The sequence below is a fragment of the Odontesthes bonariensis genome, chromosome 12 (assembly GCF_027942865.1).
Source record: "Odontesthes bonariensis isolate fOdoBon6 chromosome 12, fOdoBon6.hap1, whole genome shotgun sequence".
NCBI lineage: Eukaryota > Metazoa > Chordata > Actinopteri > Atheriniformes > Atherinopsidae > Odontesthes > Odontesthes bonariensis.
The window spans coordinates 14,543,355-14,558,366 of NC_134517.1; the positions used below are offsets into that span (position 1 = coordinate 14,543,355).

A 15,012-nucleotide genomic window follows, 5' to 3' on the forward strand; every position below is an offset into this window, starting at 1 on the left:
ATGACATCATTGAAAAAGGCTCGTGCTCAGTTTGTGTGAGGCGCAGAGGGGCGTTCAAGACCGCAAATCAACAACAGCGACTATTCGGCTGAACTAAAGGGGCGTGGATGTTGTATTATTGTTATTTCTATCATTACAGCGTTTGAATAAGCTACATGGACCCTCCAGGGCTTAAGGATGTGTCGATGCACTGCGCGTGAGCATCGTCACCTGCAAGGAAACGACGAATTTCTGGACGATCAACCATTTCTGATTCACCCGCCCGAGCGTTTAGCACTTGAACGTCCAACCAAAAGCAGTAATAAACAGAATATATTTCCTCGCTTCGTCTAGCATGTCGCCCGCGCTTTCATGTGATTCATGTGGCTTTTAACAGGAGGACCACATAAGAATATATGTGCTAATCACAGCCGGTTCAAACAGATATGGCAGTAAGCACATCGGAGCCGCTCTGTCAGCCGTGCATCTACCATGAAGGTTTTAAAGGTAAGTCTCAGCTTTTATTTCTGTTTGTTGGCTGTTTAAATTGGATTTCATATTGGAGAAGTGCGCTCCACGGGCTCTGTCTGACCACTCCCCTCCGGTCCTCATCAAACATACATCTTTATAAATAAATAAGATGACACGTGCACGTTGTCTCACAAGCTGTGTCTATATTTTAATTGGTGAGGGTAAAGGGTGATGTCAGAAAGGCCTACTGATGTGATTACTGTGGTCAGTGGAGCTACAGGTGAAGAGACCTCTGATGCCGGTCCGGCTGAGTCCTGAGCAGGTGGGCCTGGAGATGCTGTGTCTCTGTGGGCAGCTGGACCTCCTCATCAGGGCACAGATGCAGCAGGTAGGGTGACCTGGCCACTAAGTGCATAATTCCATCCACCGCTGGCAAAAAAATCATTGATCTCCTCCACTTTCTGTTAGTTTTCATCACTCTCACAGTGAGACTCGAGTGATATTCATGCTGCATCACACAGGCGTATTAGCATAACTTACCCAAATGAACAGGCTTAACAAATTGATGTGCCCATCAAATGTGACTCAATTTGCACTGTTTGGGTCATAAATACACTTGTTACACACTTTACTATGATGAGATGGGTAGAAATCCTCTTGACAATGAGCCGATGTTCAAATTAACGTAACACTCTCTGGAGAGCTTCCCTGTCTGTTGCTGATCTGTTGCCGTACCAGGCTGCCATGCAGTCGGTCAGTAAGCTGTCCACCGGGCATTATTAAGGAATATAACAAGCAGTCCCATCTAGATGTCACAAATTCATGCACTTACTGTTCTGCATCACTGTGAGACAGGGCGTTCCAAATTTTTCGCAATATTACCAAGGTCAAATAAAGTGGTGCTAGAAACCCTTTTTGTTTGGGAGTTAATGGACAGATCCTCACTGTAGTCCTGGAAGCAAACGGTAATACCATGTGGAGCTATTACATGACAATTACACTGACTTCTGAGAATAGAATTAGACAGAATTCTGAAGCAGAGAAAGCAGAAAGATTCATGACTCTTTCCTCTATGTCTTTAAGACACTCTTGTAGTCTAACTAGTTCATTTGTTTGATCTGGCCTCATGAATAAGTATAGCGGAGTATCATCTGAGTATTATCTGTGTAGCAGATGGACAAAGTTTTATGCTTGTTTTGCCATTTGCCATCCTTTTCCAACATGTTTTTATGTGTAGCTGTTCATTTGTTGTCTCTGCGTTTACAGTTCCAGGAGCAGTTAGGACAAGGCTGTAGCCCCGAGGAGTCGGACACTTTCCAGGCTCAAGGTATAAATGATAAAGTTGTTGGGTCTGTCTTAGATGGCGTCTTTATGCTTGATTTTTCTTTTTTGGTCTGTATTCTTAAAGGATCAGAGATTCTTGTCCAGATGCTACAGTGCCTTGAACATCTACCAAAGCCCATGCCACAGCTAGAGGTATTACACCTCATTGTATTGTCCAAATAAAACTGGTATATGGTTTGCATTGAATGAAGTACCTTCACTTTTGACCGTGATTCAAGTAGACTGTTACTTGCAATCAGAAATCAGTTGGCATCTGTTTCCTCAGGATTACCTGGACATAGTGGGTCTGTCAGCCATGTTTCCTCGTGTAGAGGTGTTCCTCATTCAAGGCAGTCCTGTCGACATGCTGGAGAGGCCACAGATGGACGGTGAGAGATACACCTGAGAAAAGCTCAAACTCATCCGCGTCCAACAACAGCAGAAAAATGAACCATAGTTTTTTTGTCTTTTAGTCCACTCTTGGTAGGTGTCTGAAAGATTTTGGCAAACATCAGTAGCTTTCTGTGTTCAGTGGACTTTGCTTTAAGACAATTAAAAAAAAAGAAAAGGGAATGTTGAATACAAAACAAGCCCTTCTATGGAAATATAAGCCATAAGTTAGAATATTTACTTATGTGCTATTGTCGAGGAATTTTCAATGCACGGTGGAAGAATTTAACAAAGTCGTTATGGCCTTCATAGATTTATTAAACACACAAATACATGCCCACTACTGAACATGGAGAGATCTCTCTCTAACTCGAGTGGCTTAAAACCGGTCACAGGGCGCATTCCACATCTGCCAATCACACACAACTGCTCCTTGGAAGGACTTTTCCGTAGCTGTTGGAAAGCAGGATGTGTGTGTGCATGTGATAACAGATGAGAGTAATTAAAGTCGTTACATCTCATGCCTTTCCAGGTCAGCTAAAGACAGTTCACACTATGAAGACACATGTTCCACACTGATTATGATACATTTAAAAGGCTACACGATGCTTTCACACTTAGTCACGTTGCATACACACGTTAGATTGATAATGCAGTAAACAAGATAATAAAATTCCTTTAGTTTACACTATACAAAAAGAACAAATAACCTTGTACCTCGGTCCAGTATTTTGATATGAAGATTTTCTATACCTGTATCCTACCACTGTACATGTCAAAGGAAAACACTGTCCTTGTTTCTCCACTTGACAGCTGTAGTTTGTAACTTTCTAAATGGACTATTGATTAAATTAAATGCTTCTTACGGGTTAACACAACAGAACTCTAAACTGGACTTCAGTACTGTGCAAAACTCTTGGGCCACCAATAATTTCTTTTGATATTGCAAAGAAAACAGAAACCGGTGATGTAGTTCACTGAAACACAAATAGTAAACAAATGCTGATACAGTACATTAGTCAAAAACTGTTGATTCGAACACGCTTGAAAGTTAATATTTGATGATTGACTGCCTTTACTCCTCAACACATTCTGAACCCTCTTAGAGAAGCGTTCTTGCAATTTCTTTAAGTAGCCTTCAGGAATGGTTCTCCAGGCTTATTGAAGGACATTCCAAAGCTCTTCTTTGGACATCGGCTGCCTCTTGTTCCGGGCAGAAGTATGTGAACCTTTTCGAAAGGAGTCAATAAAACTGAGTAAACCTGACGCTCGTCAGGCTGTAAAATAATACAAGCTTGGACTCCTCCAACCCACAGTCAGACAGATTGTGTACAAATGGATACAAAGCGGTCAGCCAACAAAGATCACTTCAAAAGCAAAGGTCAGCAAGGTCACAAAGAAACCCAGAGTAGTAAGCAACTGTGGGCCTCCCTCATAATGTCTAATGAAAAAGTGCACATGGAACTTGTAAAACTTTTTTCTTATTTTTTTAATGAGTGCATCGTCAGGCGAACATCTAGTTTGTTGAATATAAAGTGGGACTAATCAGAAGGCTGTTGAATTATCAACATCATTATTATTATTATTTTTTGTAGACAAATGAAACCAAAACAGAGCTTAAAAATAATGACTTTAAGTGTTACGGTTGTGGTAAGGAAACCACACCCCGTAGCAAAGGTTTACAAGCTTTTCCCATTCACAGATCTGTAATATTGAACCATTTTGCTTAAATAAATGATTGAGAACATTATTTTTTTTGTCTTAATTGACTGACTGGGTGCTTTTGACCACATTTAAAGACTGTTGTGGAAATCTGATAAAGCTCTAGGTCAGAGTAATGGGGAAACAAAAAAAAAATATGGAATGTTCAAAGAACTAACAAATGTAAGCTGATGTCTCTGTTGCAGACTACTTCTTCCATATTGCCAAACTGAACCAGCTGCTGGCGCTGTGTCAGCAGCTTGAAGAGGATATCAGACACCTTGGAAGTCATAAGTACATTGCCCACCAGCTCTCAGTTATATATGTAAGAAGAGTAGATTTACTCTTTTCAGCTTTCTTCTTTCTTTTTTTTTTTTTTTTAATTTTCAAAACTTTGCAGTGTTCCTTTAATGTCTGTGTTTTCAGCAAGTCATCAGCTCTTTCGGGGGAATTCAGGTCTTTTCCGAAATAAAAAAGGATATTGAGGCTAACTTCAAGCAGATGAAGCAGTCTCTGGTGGCAGAGGAAGGCTGCAGGCATGAACCTCAGCTGGCTGCCCAATATATCAACTGGTGAGCCACAGTCTAAATGTTACGATGATTAATGCAAAAAAACAGTCTGATTAACAATTATGCTCTGTTCCACATGTAGGGTATTAGAAATAACTAAAGGCTTATCGTCAGTGGTTTTGTCACTGCCAGAGGAGCTGACAGAGGACCTTCACCCTGCCGTCAGCTTCATGTCCCAGTATCTGTCCTGACTCACCCAACAGACGCCTCGCACCTCCAGGAGTCACCTCCTTCTCAATGAACTGATGATATTATGACTGTGAAAAGGTGCTACACAACTTGATTGAACTGAATATAGGCGGGATTTGATAGCCTACTTTACACTTCATGTAGTTTTCCTTTGTTTTTTTCCCTTCTTTTTTTTCTGAAATGCGTCTCGTGTTAGTCCGGGTGATTAGTCCTTTGTTTGGGATTGAATGTAAGCTTGTTGAGTCCCTCCTTGCACTACTGTTATAACAACTTTAATTTTTTTTAATTAAAGTGGAACGATAAATTGAATGCCAGAGGGTGCTGTGTTTGCTCTCCTCTTGTTTTGACACCTCACTTCGGGCAGGTTGGATACATCATAGATGCGATCATATTCAAAGTATGTCATTGAAACCACAACAGCCTTTATCCTCTCCCTGTGTGTCTATATAAACACATTTCCAATAAAGGTTGATCATTTTGTAAATGTGGTGAAAAATATTGGATACATAAAACTATAGAGTAGCTGTCAGATCAGATAAGATTGTTTTGTACCCCTTAAAGTATCATTGGTAATTCTGAATGCGAACTATGACGCTTGTGTTCATGGTTTTGTCTGATTATGGCAGTTGGGAAAAGGTGGGGAAAAGCTGAAAGTAGATGATGTCATTGGACACTGGCCCAGAGAGCCATGAATTTCACAAAGTGATGTAACGCAGAAGTAGAGACGCCAAAAGACAAAATGACCACAAACACAAACTAAGTCCAAAATAGATACATGAGAACACAAAGAAACACATGATGGTCACGAATATAAGAAAATAACAATAACTAGAATTGTATTAAGTATAATTAAAGGAATGAAGAGATGCAATGACAAAACTTTAACAAACCGCATACTGACACAAAATAACAACAAAGTGTAAGAGAACAACCACAAAGAATCACAAAACACAAAGTGGATAAATGAGCTCAGAGACAAAAAAAACGTCAAGTGACGCAAAATGACACAAAATAACCAAAAAAAATTGCAAAATGATCCTAAAAAAAATATTTTGAGGCAACAGCAAACATTGAACACAATTTTAAAAATCACAATGAACACCATTAAGAAAAAAACAAATAGCTCTACTCAGTAGCCTGTGTAAAATGAGCTATTCAGTGCCTGAACACAGATCAATCAAAGTGGCATAAGTCATGTGGAACTGACATCAGCAGTTGCTACGAGCAACACAATGCTCAGTCACAACCATGTGTTGGTGGCAGAACAGAACATTTAAATCAGAACATTATTAAAAGGGACAGAAACTCTATCACTTCTTCGATTTTAGGATCCTCTGATTGTGCATACTGACTCACAGCCATGGTTTAGTGGCTTACCGCGCACAGAGCAGAGGAAATGTAGTGTCAATAACTGTACTTGTTCTTTGACAACAAAATGTCTGCTCGCTGTCCCAAATTACCAGGGAGGTGGCATGTTTAAGACAAGAACTGCAGAAATGCAGGCCTGCAGCCATCAATAATAATTTCAGAAGTTATCCTAAGAGCTTGAATGAGGGCAACAGGACTTCTTTTTCTTGGTTCTTGAAGACAATTCACTTCTCATCCAAAATACTTCCTCAGCTTTAAACTATTTGCTGGGATCTGCTAGGTAGTTAAAAGACTGTTCACACGCAGCGGGTCGTTAAAATCATATGTGACTCACCTGCCCAATGTGTGGGTTGTTTAATTGTATTTACCTGCCTGAACAAGCATGTTTTGTTCACAAGATCCATCGTGTGAATGGTTGTGAAACTGCCTGGAGGAGAGTGAAGGCTGCTTTGGAGGTGCTGGGAAGGTGATGCCTGAGACCACCTCCTCTCTTCAAAGATCTTTTTCCAGGTTAACATAGATGGCTTAATTCTTCTCTCAAACCAGCTGCAAACCAAAATATGTATATTGCTGTCCTCAAAAGAGTGTTTTTTTCTCCTTAAGATGCAAGTGAACTGCTGAGTCTTCACCTGAATAGCTGACTCTGTGCAGTGCCATGTGTTTGTGAAGTGGTTGTTTAGTTTCCTCTGTATAAAGGTCTGTTCACTCCTCGCTCCCCTGTATTGCACATATGACATCACAAGTTTGTGTTTGGGTGTTTTGTCCTTTAGGTCTCCAGTCTCTGTCTGAGGGTGTTTGAAAAGCACCGGAATGTTGAAGAACATCCTTCCGATTTTCTCAGACATGCGCCTTTTTTTATTCTCTGTCTATGAGTTACACTTGTGCTTTCCTGCTGTGACAACATTACATAACTTTTATTTGGCTTTAAGTGCTATGTAAAGATAAGCCAGCAGCTATATGGGCCAATAATGGTGGGACTTGAAGACGAGTGAAAATGTGTGGTTATTTACTTAAGTGCAAATTTACAGTAACCTATAAAAAGTATCAGCTGAAGTCACAGGGACAATACATGTGCATACTTACCTCTATCTCAGCCTCCACCTTGAAAAGATCCCTCATATTCTTTTTTTTTTTATGTCCAGTGTACTTGAGTGATATGGAAGAGACCACTGTTTCAAAACTTGTTTATGCAGTGCCTTCTGCTGTGATGCAGTGCAAACCAGGGCATGCTTCATAAGCATGCATAACCCAAATTTATCAAAACCTAGAGGGAACAAATAGGCAGAATTGGGCATTTATTTTCTTCAGGGAATAAAAGAAATCCAGATCCGTTTTTATTTCTGTTTCATATCACATCCACATTAAAGAAATCAAAAGGCATTTAAACATTTTGAACTTTTCATATATTTACATATGAAATTTAAATACATTTTCACAAATATTTTTTTACCCTCTATAAAGCATTGTTAACTAATCCTAATTATGTTGCATTGTTGGATTGGTGTTCACACTATAGGGATAAGCTTTGCATGTGTTATATCTATTTTTTAAATTAAATCTTTTAAGGGGAAAACTGATTGAAACTGCTTTCTTTTTTAAATTGATTGATTAAGAGTTAAGTCTCCTGTTGATTGGCGGACACTTAAAAGTAAATGTGTCATCACATCAATGAAAAATACATAAAATCCTTTTAATGGAAGCTAATGCTATAAATCACTATATCATAGTGAGCATATATTTCCTTATTTATGGAAGTTTTTCTGTGCCATCAGAGTTTGAATACGAATTTCTAATATTGAATTTTTACAGCATCAAAATCAGACTTTGAATTTGAAAAACCAACAGTGTAAAAAAAAAGTCAATTTCTAAAAACAAAAATCAGTGTAAAAAAATTCAACATCTAAAAAAAAATTCAGGGGAAAAAGAGCCAGACTCAACATCCGGGTAAACAGGGAGAAGCAATCGATCCCTCAATAGATAAATTGGACGATTCCGTATTTCAAGGGACTGTTGGCAACCGTTCAGTGGTGCTCTGTCTGAATTAAATCCATCCCTTAATAAAGCCTATAAAACTACTAAGCACTAAATTGAGCCGATGTGCATAGCAGTGAATGAATAAAGCCAACGGTGCTCTCTCCTTAACTTTTGCCTGCACACAAATTAGCCCAGAAGACATCACCGCTGCGCCGTCAAAACACTGTGCCACCACTTTTTCCATACATCCATTTTCCTCCGAAAATCCGATAAGGAGACCTGCAATGTCATCAGCTCGTTTCCCACTGGTGACATCTTCAAATCGGACAAACCGCTCCTTGACACCTGTGTCAACAATACAACTTGCCGTTTTCCTCGGAGCCCGTTATCCAGGGGTATCGTTCGTAATTTGCTGATTGAAAGTGGCGTACAAATCCTTTACCGGCTTGTGTCAGGTTCGCTAACTTCGGAGTTAGCCAACCTTTCTTTACGATGTCCAGCTTCTCAGTAAAAGTCCTCCTGGCAAATGGCTGCAACAATAAATTCGCCACCAAATCAACTTCTCCTCCTCCTTCAGCCATTGATGTTTCGTATAAAACGGAAATTGTTAGGTAATAATTAGGTAATAATTTTTATTATTAGTATTATTATTATTATTAATAGTCTATTAATAACTCAACTATATAAAAAGCTATAAAAGCTCCTCAATATTCGTGAATTCAATAAGTCGACTAGCACTAGCACCAATGTATTTTTTTGTAGCATCAGACGTCAAACTCTACCCAATCATCGAATGTGATTAAAATGACATTTCCATATGTCTGCTTAGAGCCAATCAGACCCCCTACGCCTGCAATGGGCTGTTGGGGGCCGTCAGAGACAGTCTAATAACATTGGTTTGGGGTTCGCTACGCTGTCTTCTACATTCTAGATGTAGTTAGGCTGCCAGCAGACCCGATTGTTCTGTCCTCCCGGCAGATTTGTTTGCCTGGCAACCAATGATAGCTGAAATATGATTGGTTAAATGCGTCAATATGAAAATACACGTCTGGCAGCAGCGCAACCAGGGGAAAGGAAACGGACAGACAATAAAATAGTAAGATATGAAATGAAATAAAATAATAATTAAGAAAATCACAAACAGATGTTCATTTTATTTTGTTTAAGATATTGTTTAGGCCAGCAGAGAAGGCCTTGCAGGCCCTGACGGCCCACCACTATTAGTAATATCTATTACTCAATTTTATTAACACAAATGGCAAATAAAGTAAACTCACTCACCGAAGCACCATCCCCCGAGTTGGTGGACATGGCTGATCTGTCCAATGGAGCGTAACTTCATTGGCTGCAGTTGGATGAATTGAGACAGGGATCGATTGCTTCTCCCTGTTTACCCGGATGTTGAGTCTGCTTCTTTTTCCACTGAAATTTTTGAAGTTGAATTTTTTTCCAATGAATTTTTTTTTTAGATGTTGAATTTTTTTTTACACTGATTTTCGTTTTTAGAAATTGATTTTTTTTTTTACACTGTTGGTTTTTCAAATTCGAAGTCTGATTCTGATTTTTGTTAAAAATTCAACATTAGAAATTCGTATTCAAACTCTGATGGCACAGAAAAACTTCCATACTTATTCCTCATCTGTCTATGATTCCGATTTGTTGGCAATGCACTTACAGTGAGTAAATGTCTCCTCCTGCTGTTCAGTTGTTGTAAGCTGCTGAACCAGGAAATACCTTGACACCTCCTGCATTAACAACCAGCTGGTTTATTAGAATACACAGGAGGCGCATTGGGGCCCCTGGAAAGATATATTAGTCTAGTATCTGCACCAATGATATCAAAGTATTATTACTGTGTTGTTGTTCATTGGTACATTAACAGATGCATAAACTTTCCTTGAATGCACCGATCCAACTAGCTCAAGTATCCTGCGTCTGTTGAGCTTTTTCGTACAGATGTTCAAAGCGCTGTGGCAGCGGAAAACCAAACCGGACGGTGCCTGTCGCCTGTCACAGCCGCCAGGGTAGAGACTTAACCGTGAGTGGCTTTGATAACAACCAATGGTACGATTCCATTTCTGCTCGGTAGCCAATCAGAACTTGTTAGGCTGTCCGACAACTTGACCGTGAGAGCTGGGGCACAAACGGAGACTACCCGAGGAAACGTTTAAACTGTGTTTGCCTGACAGCCTGAAGACGGCGAGCCCCGCATCAGTGAACATTGCAGAAAAGATGAATATATGCGAAAAAGGTAAGTCTACGAAGTTTTGGACCGTCGCGAGCGTTTTTTTTGGTCCACTTGTCAGTGTCAATCTGGGCCAGTTTTGCTGTATCAAACAAGCCACTCGGGTTTCTCCCCTAAATTATGACATATGTTTTGTTAAAAACAAATACACAAACTTGTGTCAGGATAGTGACGTGTAAAGTTCAACCCTGGTGGCGCCAAACATCCACCGTGCCGAAGTGTCTATGAGCAACCCAAATACCAGCTCCTCCCAGTAGAGGTTTTTTTTAAAGGGTTATTTCCAATATGTAGGCTAACCATTAGCTACTGATCAGCATGCATATTTTTGTTTGCAGATGCTGAGACACACATGTGAGTCCTGTGTGAAGATCTAAGGAGGACATGATACCAGAGCCCTCAGCAGGAGTTGTAACCAGGTCCTCAGAACAGAAGTACGATTTACCGTGTGCAGTTTAACATGTTTTTTACTCTCCTACTATGCTATTGAATGTTATATCTTTGGCTTCCCAGTACAAACTCTCAGGTAGAGGCAACCTCCTCTCGAGCTGTCAATCATTCTGAGGATGATTCGGGGAATGAGAACAGACAGAAGAGTGTGGTAGGTTTTATCCACCGACGCTCATAAAGAAATGTACAAGCAGAGGAACTACAGGGGCTTCACTAATGAAAGCACAGAATGTGACGATATTATTATGAGAATGGATCATGTTTCACGGAGAGCATTCTGACTTTTTAAAAACACACAGATGTGAATAAACCCAGTAAGTCTGGTTTGTAGGCATGTTGTGGAGGATTTTAGATGATTCGTGGTTTGACTAATTAGATAACTGACAAAAAGCTGACTGACAACTATTCATGGCTGAATGTAAACAATTCAGTCATTTCTTATGAGAAAATACCGTCCCCTGATTTCTGCTATCAGCTGTGAAGTGCTAGTTTTTTCTCTGTCGCTCGGACTGATGGACGACTCGGGGGAACAATAAGTTGGTCGTGATTTTCCAGATAAAACAAGTTCCCGATCCATGAAGTAACAGTGCTAGAAATTCTCATGTTTGTCAACATTGTGAATTTCCTTGTGTTAAAGCAAACCTCATCCCCCTCCCAAAAAAATCATTTGGAATAAAAAAAAAAAGGGACGAATCGTGTATATTGTTCTCATGATCTTTTTCCTCCAGAGACGAAGAAAAAGGACGCGCAAGTTCCCGGAGAATGTCACGCGCAAAAGAGCGAAAGCCAGCTGCAGCGGCGCCGGCAGAGCAGGGGGCCGACAGGGTAAACGGAAGCATGTGGAGGCCGTCACCCTGTTTGAGGTGATCACCATGGGCAAGAGTGCCATGCAGGTAAGATTTTGGATTTGGATCATCTGTTATGATAAACGATAAAAAACTCAATTCCCCACTATTCATTTAGTCTCAGCCTTTTTGAATTTGATAACAAAAAACACTTGGGGATGTGTGTCGGCAGGGGGAACTGTTAGGGTGATGAGCAACTTTAATCGCTTTGGAAGTCTAGTCTCAGAGGAAGGACCTCAGATGAAGGAGTGATGGTCTGGATTTGGCTCGTCTCTGGTGATGCTGTAACTTTGACGCAGGCAGAATAGATGGTGGTAAAATCTGGGAATCGGGCCCCCGATTGCTTTCTTTAGGTTTTTCAGTTGAAAAAGGAAAGCACTTTTGAGCTTTCCCAGTAATCGCTGCTCAATTCCTGGAACTTGAATTTGGCAAACGTCTCCACTGCCTTGCTGTCATGTATTTTACTCCTTTACGCAGACTTTGCATTCTTTGAAATGAAGCTGACGTACTTGGCTGTGGATTTGAGTGTGTAGTCCTAGGTATAGGATTGGTATCGTGTCTAAAAAGGTTGCAGAGTGGGGAACCTGTGATTAGGGATACAGTAGATCAGAAGCTGGAAGAAAAAAATGCAGCCCCCCTGCAGTCAAATCTGTGTGGGCACAGATGCATCAAAAGAATTATCTTGTACTTTTTTACACACAAAAATACATCTTGAGTTTGCATACCTGTGATTAGGGATGAGATGTCAAGTGTGATGTCTCTAAGAGTCACGGTTTTGTCTTTTTTGTTTTTACTGTTTATTTTTAACTTGTCGTGGAAGTATTTTTTTTGGAATCCGCTGGAAGGTGGGGGTGGTATTCCATGTCTTCGAGGCTGGAATTCAATTCAATTCAATTCAAAAATACTTTATTTATCCCAGAGGGAAATTAAATGTTGATGTAGCTCAATTAAATCAAGGAGTTATTATAGATGCTGATGGCTGTGGGCAGGAATGATTTCCTGTAGCGGTCCGTTTTGCATCCAAACTGAAGAAGCCTTTGACTGAAGAGACTCTGTTTTCCGATAACAGTCTCATGGAGCGGATGTTCAGGGTTGTCCATAATTCTCTTGATTTTATGCAAAATCCTTCTTTGCATTATTGTCTCCAGAGGTTCCACAGTCGTCCCCAGAACAGAACCAGCCTTCCTTATCAGGTTGTTGAGTCTTTTTAGGTCCCTGGTTCTGATGCTGCTGCCCCAACAGATGACGCAAGAGGAAATGACGCTCTCAACAACAGACTTGTAGAATATCTGCAACATCTTGTTTGCAAACCTTGAAGGACCTTAGCTTCCTCAAGAAGTACAGTCTGCTCTGTCCTTTCTTGTAGATGGCTTCACTGTTGTGTCTCCAGTCCAGTCTGTTGTCCACATGAACACCAAGGTATTTATATTCCTCAACCACCTCCACTTCTTCTCCCATGATGGAAACAGGGTTTGATCTGACCCTGTTTCTCCTGAAATCTACAATCATCTCCTTTGTTTTGTTAACATTCAAGATGAGATGATTGTTCCCACACCATGCCACAAAGCGGTCCACCAGCTCTCTGTACTCAGCTTCTTGTCCATCTCTGATACACCCGACTACTGCAGAGTCATCTGAATATTTCTGTAGATGACAGGAGTCTGACTTGTACTGGAAGTCTGAAGTGTACCGAGTGAAAAGGAATGGTGAGAGTACAGTCCCCTGTGGTGCTCCTGTGCTGCTGATCACCTGGTTAGACACACAATTCGTCAGTCTGACAAACTGTGGTCTGTTTGTCAGGTAGTCATTAATCCAGGTGATTGTTGAGGCCTCCACCTGAGTCTTCTGGAGTTTCAGACGAAGCAGATCAGGCTGAATTGTGTTAAATGCACTGGAGAAATCAAAGAACATGATCCTCACAGTGCTGCCTGCTTTGTCCAGATGACAGTGGGTTTGTTGAAGCAGGTGTATGATAGCGTCTTCAACTCCAACTCCATGGCGATAAGCAAACTGCAGGGGGTCCTGATATGTGCTGGTTTGCTTACACAGGTGGGTCAACAGGAGTCTTTCCAGGACCTTCATGATGTGGGATGTCAGGGCAACAGGTCTGTAGTCATTGATGTCTGAAGGATGAGTTTTCTTTGGTACCGGAACCAGACAGGATGTCTTCCACAACAGTGGTACCTTCTCTTGGGTCAAGCTAAGGTTGAAAAGGTGTTGCAGAATCCCACAGAGCTGCTCTGCACAGGCCTTCAGGACTCGGGGGCTGACACCATCTGGACCTGCAGCCTTGTTCCGGTTCAGTCTCTCCAACTGCCTCTTCACCTGACTTCTAGAAACAGAAAAGTGGGAGGGGGAGGCAAAGGGGACAGCAGCATCTCCTGATTGGGTTGAAGACAAACTAGTGGAAGCAGAAGAATCCATGACTGAGGTGGAGGTGGAGATGTTACAGGAAAGCTGTGGGTCAGAGGAGGGTGGGATGTCTCTTTGGCTGGGAACAGGATGGGAGGATGGTGAGCTTGTTCCTGAACTGAACCTGTTGAAGAATGTGTTCAGCTCATTTGCTCTGTCCAGACTTCCATCCATCCGATCCTCCCTCTGTTTGAGGCCTGTGATCTTCTTCATTCCTGACCACACATCTCTGATATTGTTCCTCTGCAGTTTACTCTCAAGCTTCTTTCTATACACCTCCTTGCTCTCTCTGATCTTGACTTTGAGCTGCTTATGTATACTCCTCAGTAACTCCCTGTCTCGCTCCCTAAAGGCTCTTTTTTTCTTGTTCAATAGTTCCTTTAGCTCACTGGTGATCCAGGGTTTGTTATTAGGGAAGCATCTCACTGTTCTGGTGGGGATGGTGTTGTCCACACAGAAGTTTATATAGTCAGTCACACACTCAGTCATGGCATTAATGTCCTCTCCATATCAGAATCAGAATCAGAATCAGAATCGCTTTTTATTGCCAGGTATGTGGACACACACGAGGAATTTGACTCCGGTTACACCTCACTCTCTTTAGTGCAACAATTACAAAAAAAATAGACAAAAAAATAGACATAGAACAAGATCAAATCAGAAGTGCAAATTGGTGCATGGTGCAAGGATGAAACACTGAAGTTCGGTTTTAGCTGTTTAACACAGAGACAGCCTGAGGGAAGAAACTGTTCCTGTGTCTTGTTGTTTTGGCGTACAGAGTTCTGTAGCGCCTTGCAGAAGGGAGGAGTTTAAACAGTTTGTGTCCAGGGTGTGATGGGTCTGCAGAGATGTAACCTGCCCGTTTCCTGACTCTGGACAGGTACAGATCCTGGATGGAGGGCAGGCTGACACCAATAATCTTCTCTGCAGACCTTATTGTCCGTTGCAGTCTGTTTTTTTCCTGTTTGGTGGTTGATCCGAACCAAACGGTGATGGATGAACAGAGAACAGACTGAACAATGGCGGTGTAAAACTGGATCAGCAGCTCCTTAGGTAGGTTGAGCTTCCTGAGCTGCCGCAGGAAGTACAACCTCTGCTG

General features: G+C 41.2%; 2 protein-coding genes across 2 annotated transcripts in view; both read left to right on the forward strand.

Annotated features, from left to right (window-relative positions):
- Positions 1-25: 25 nt before the first annotated feature.
- Positions 26-7,291, forward strand: LOC142396449 (uncharacterized). The gene is made up of 8 exons (XM_075479200.1): positions 26-486; positions 720-838; positions 1,717-1,777; positions 1,859-1,926; positions 2,060-2,162; positions 4,071-4,189; positions 4,291-4,436; positions 4,516-7,291. Exons 1-8 carry the CDS (start codon positions 426-428, stop codon positions 4,622-4,624), a joined length of 786 nt encoding a protein of 261 aa, XP_075335315.1. The 5' UTR covers positions 26-425; the 3' UTR covers positions 4,625-7,291.
- A 2,463-nt stretch (positions 7,292-9,754) lies between these two features.
- LOC142396450 (cohesin subunit SA-2) overlaps positions 9,755-15,012 on the forward strand; it is a 35,639-nt gene continuing 30,381 nt past the window's right edge. Inside the window, exons 1-4 of the mRNA XM_075479201.1 lie at positions 9,755-10,215; positions 10,545-10,640; positions 10,720-10,807; positions 11,385-11,549. Of these exons, the coding sequence (XP_075335316.1) occupies positions 10,591-10,640; positions 10,720-10,807; positions 11,385-11,549 (303 nt within the window). The 5' untranslated portion in view covers positions 9,755-10,215; positions 10,545-10,590. The remainder of the gene's footprint in view (positions 10,216-10,544; positions 10,641-10,719; positions 10,808-11,384; positions 11,550-15,012) is intronic.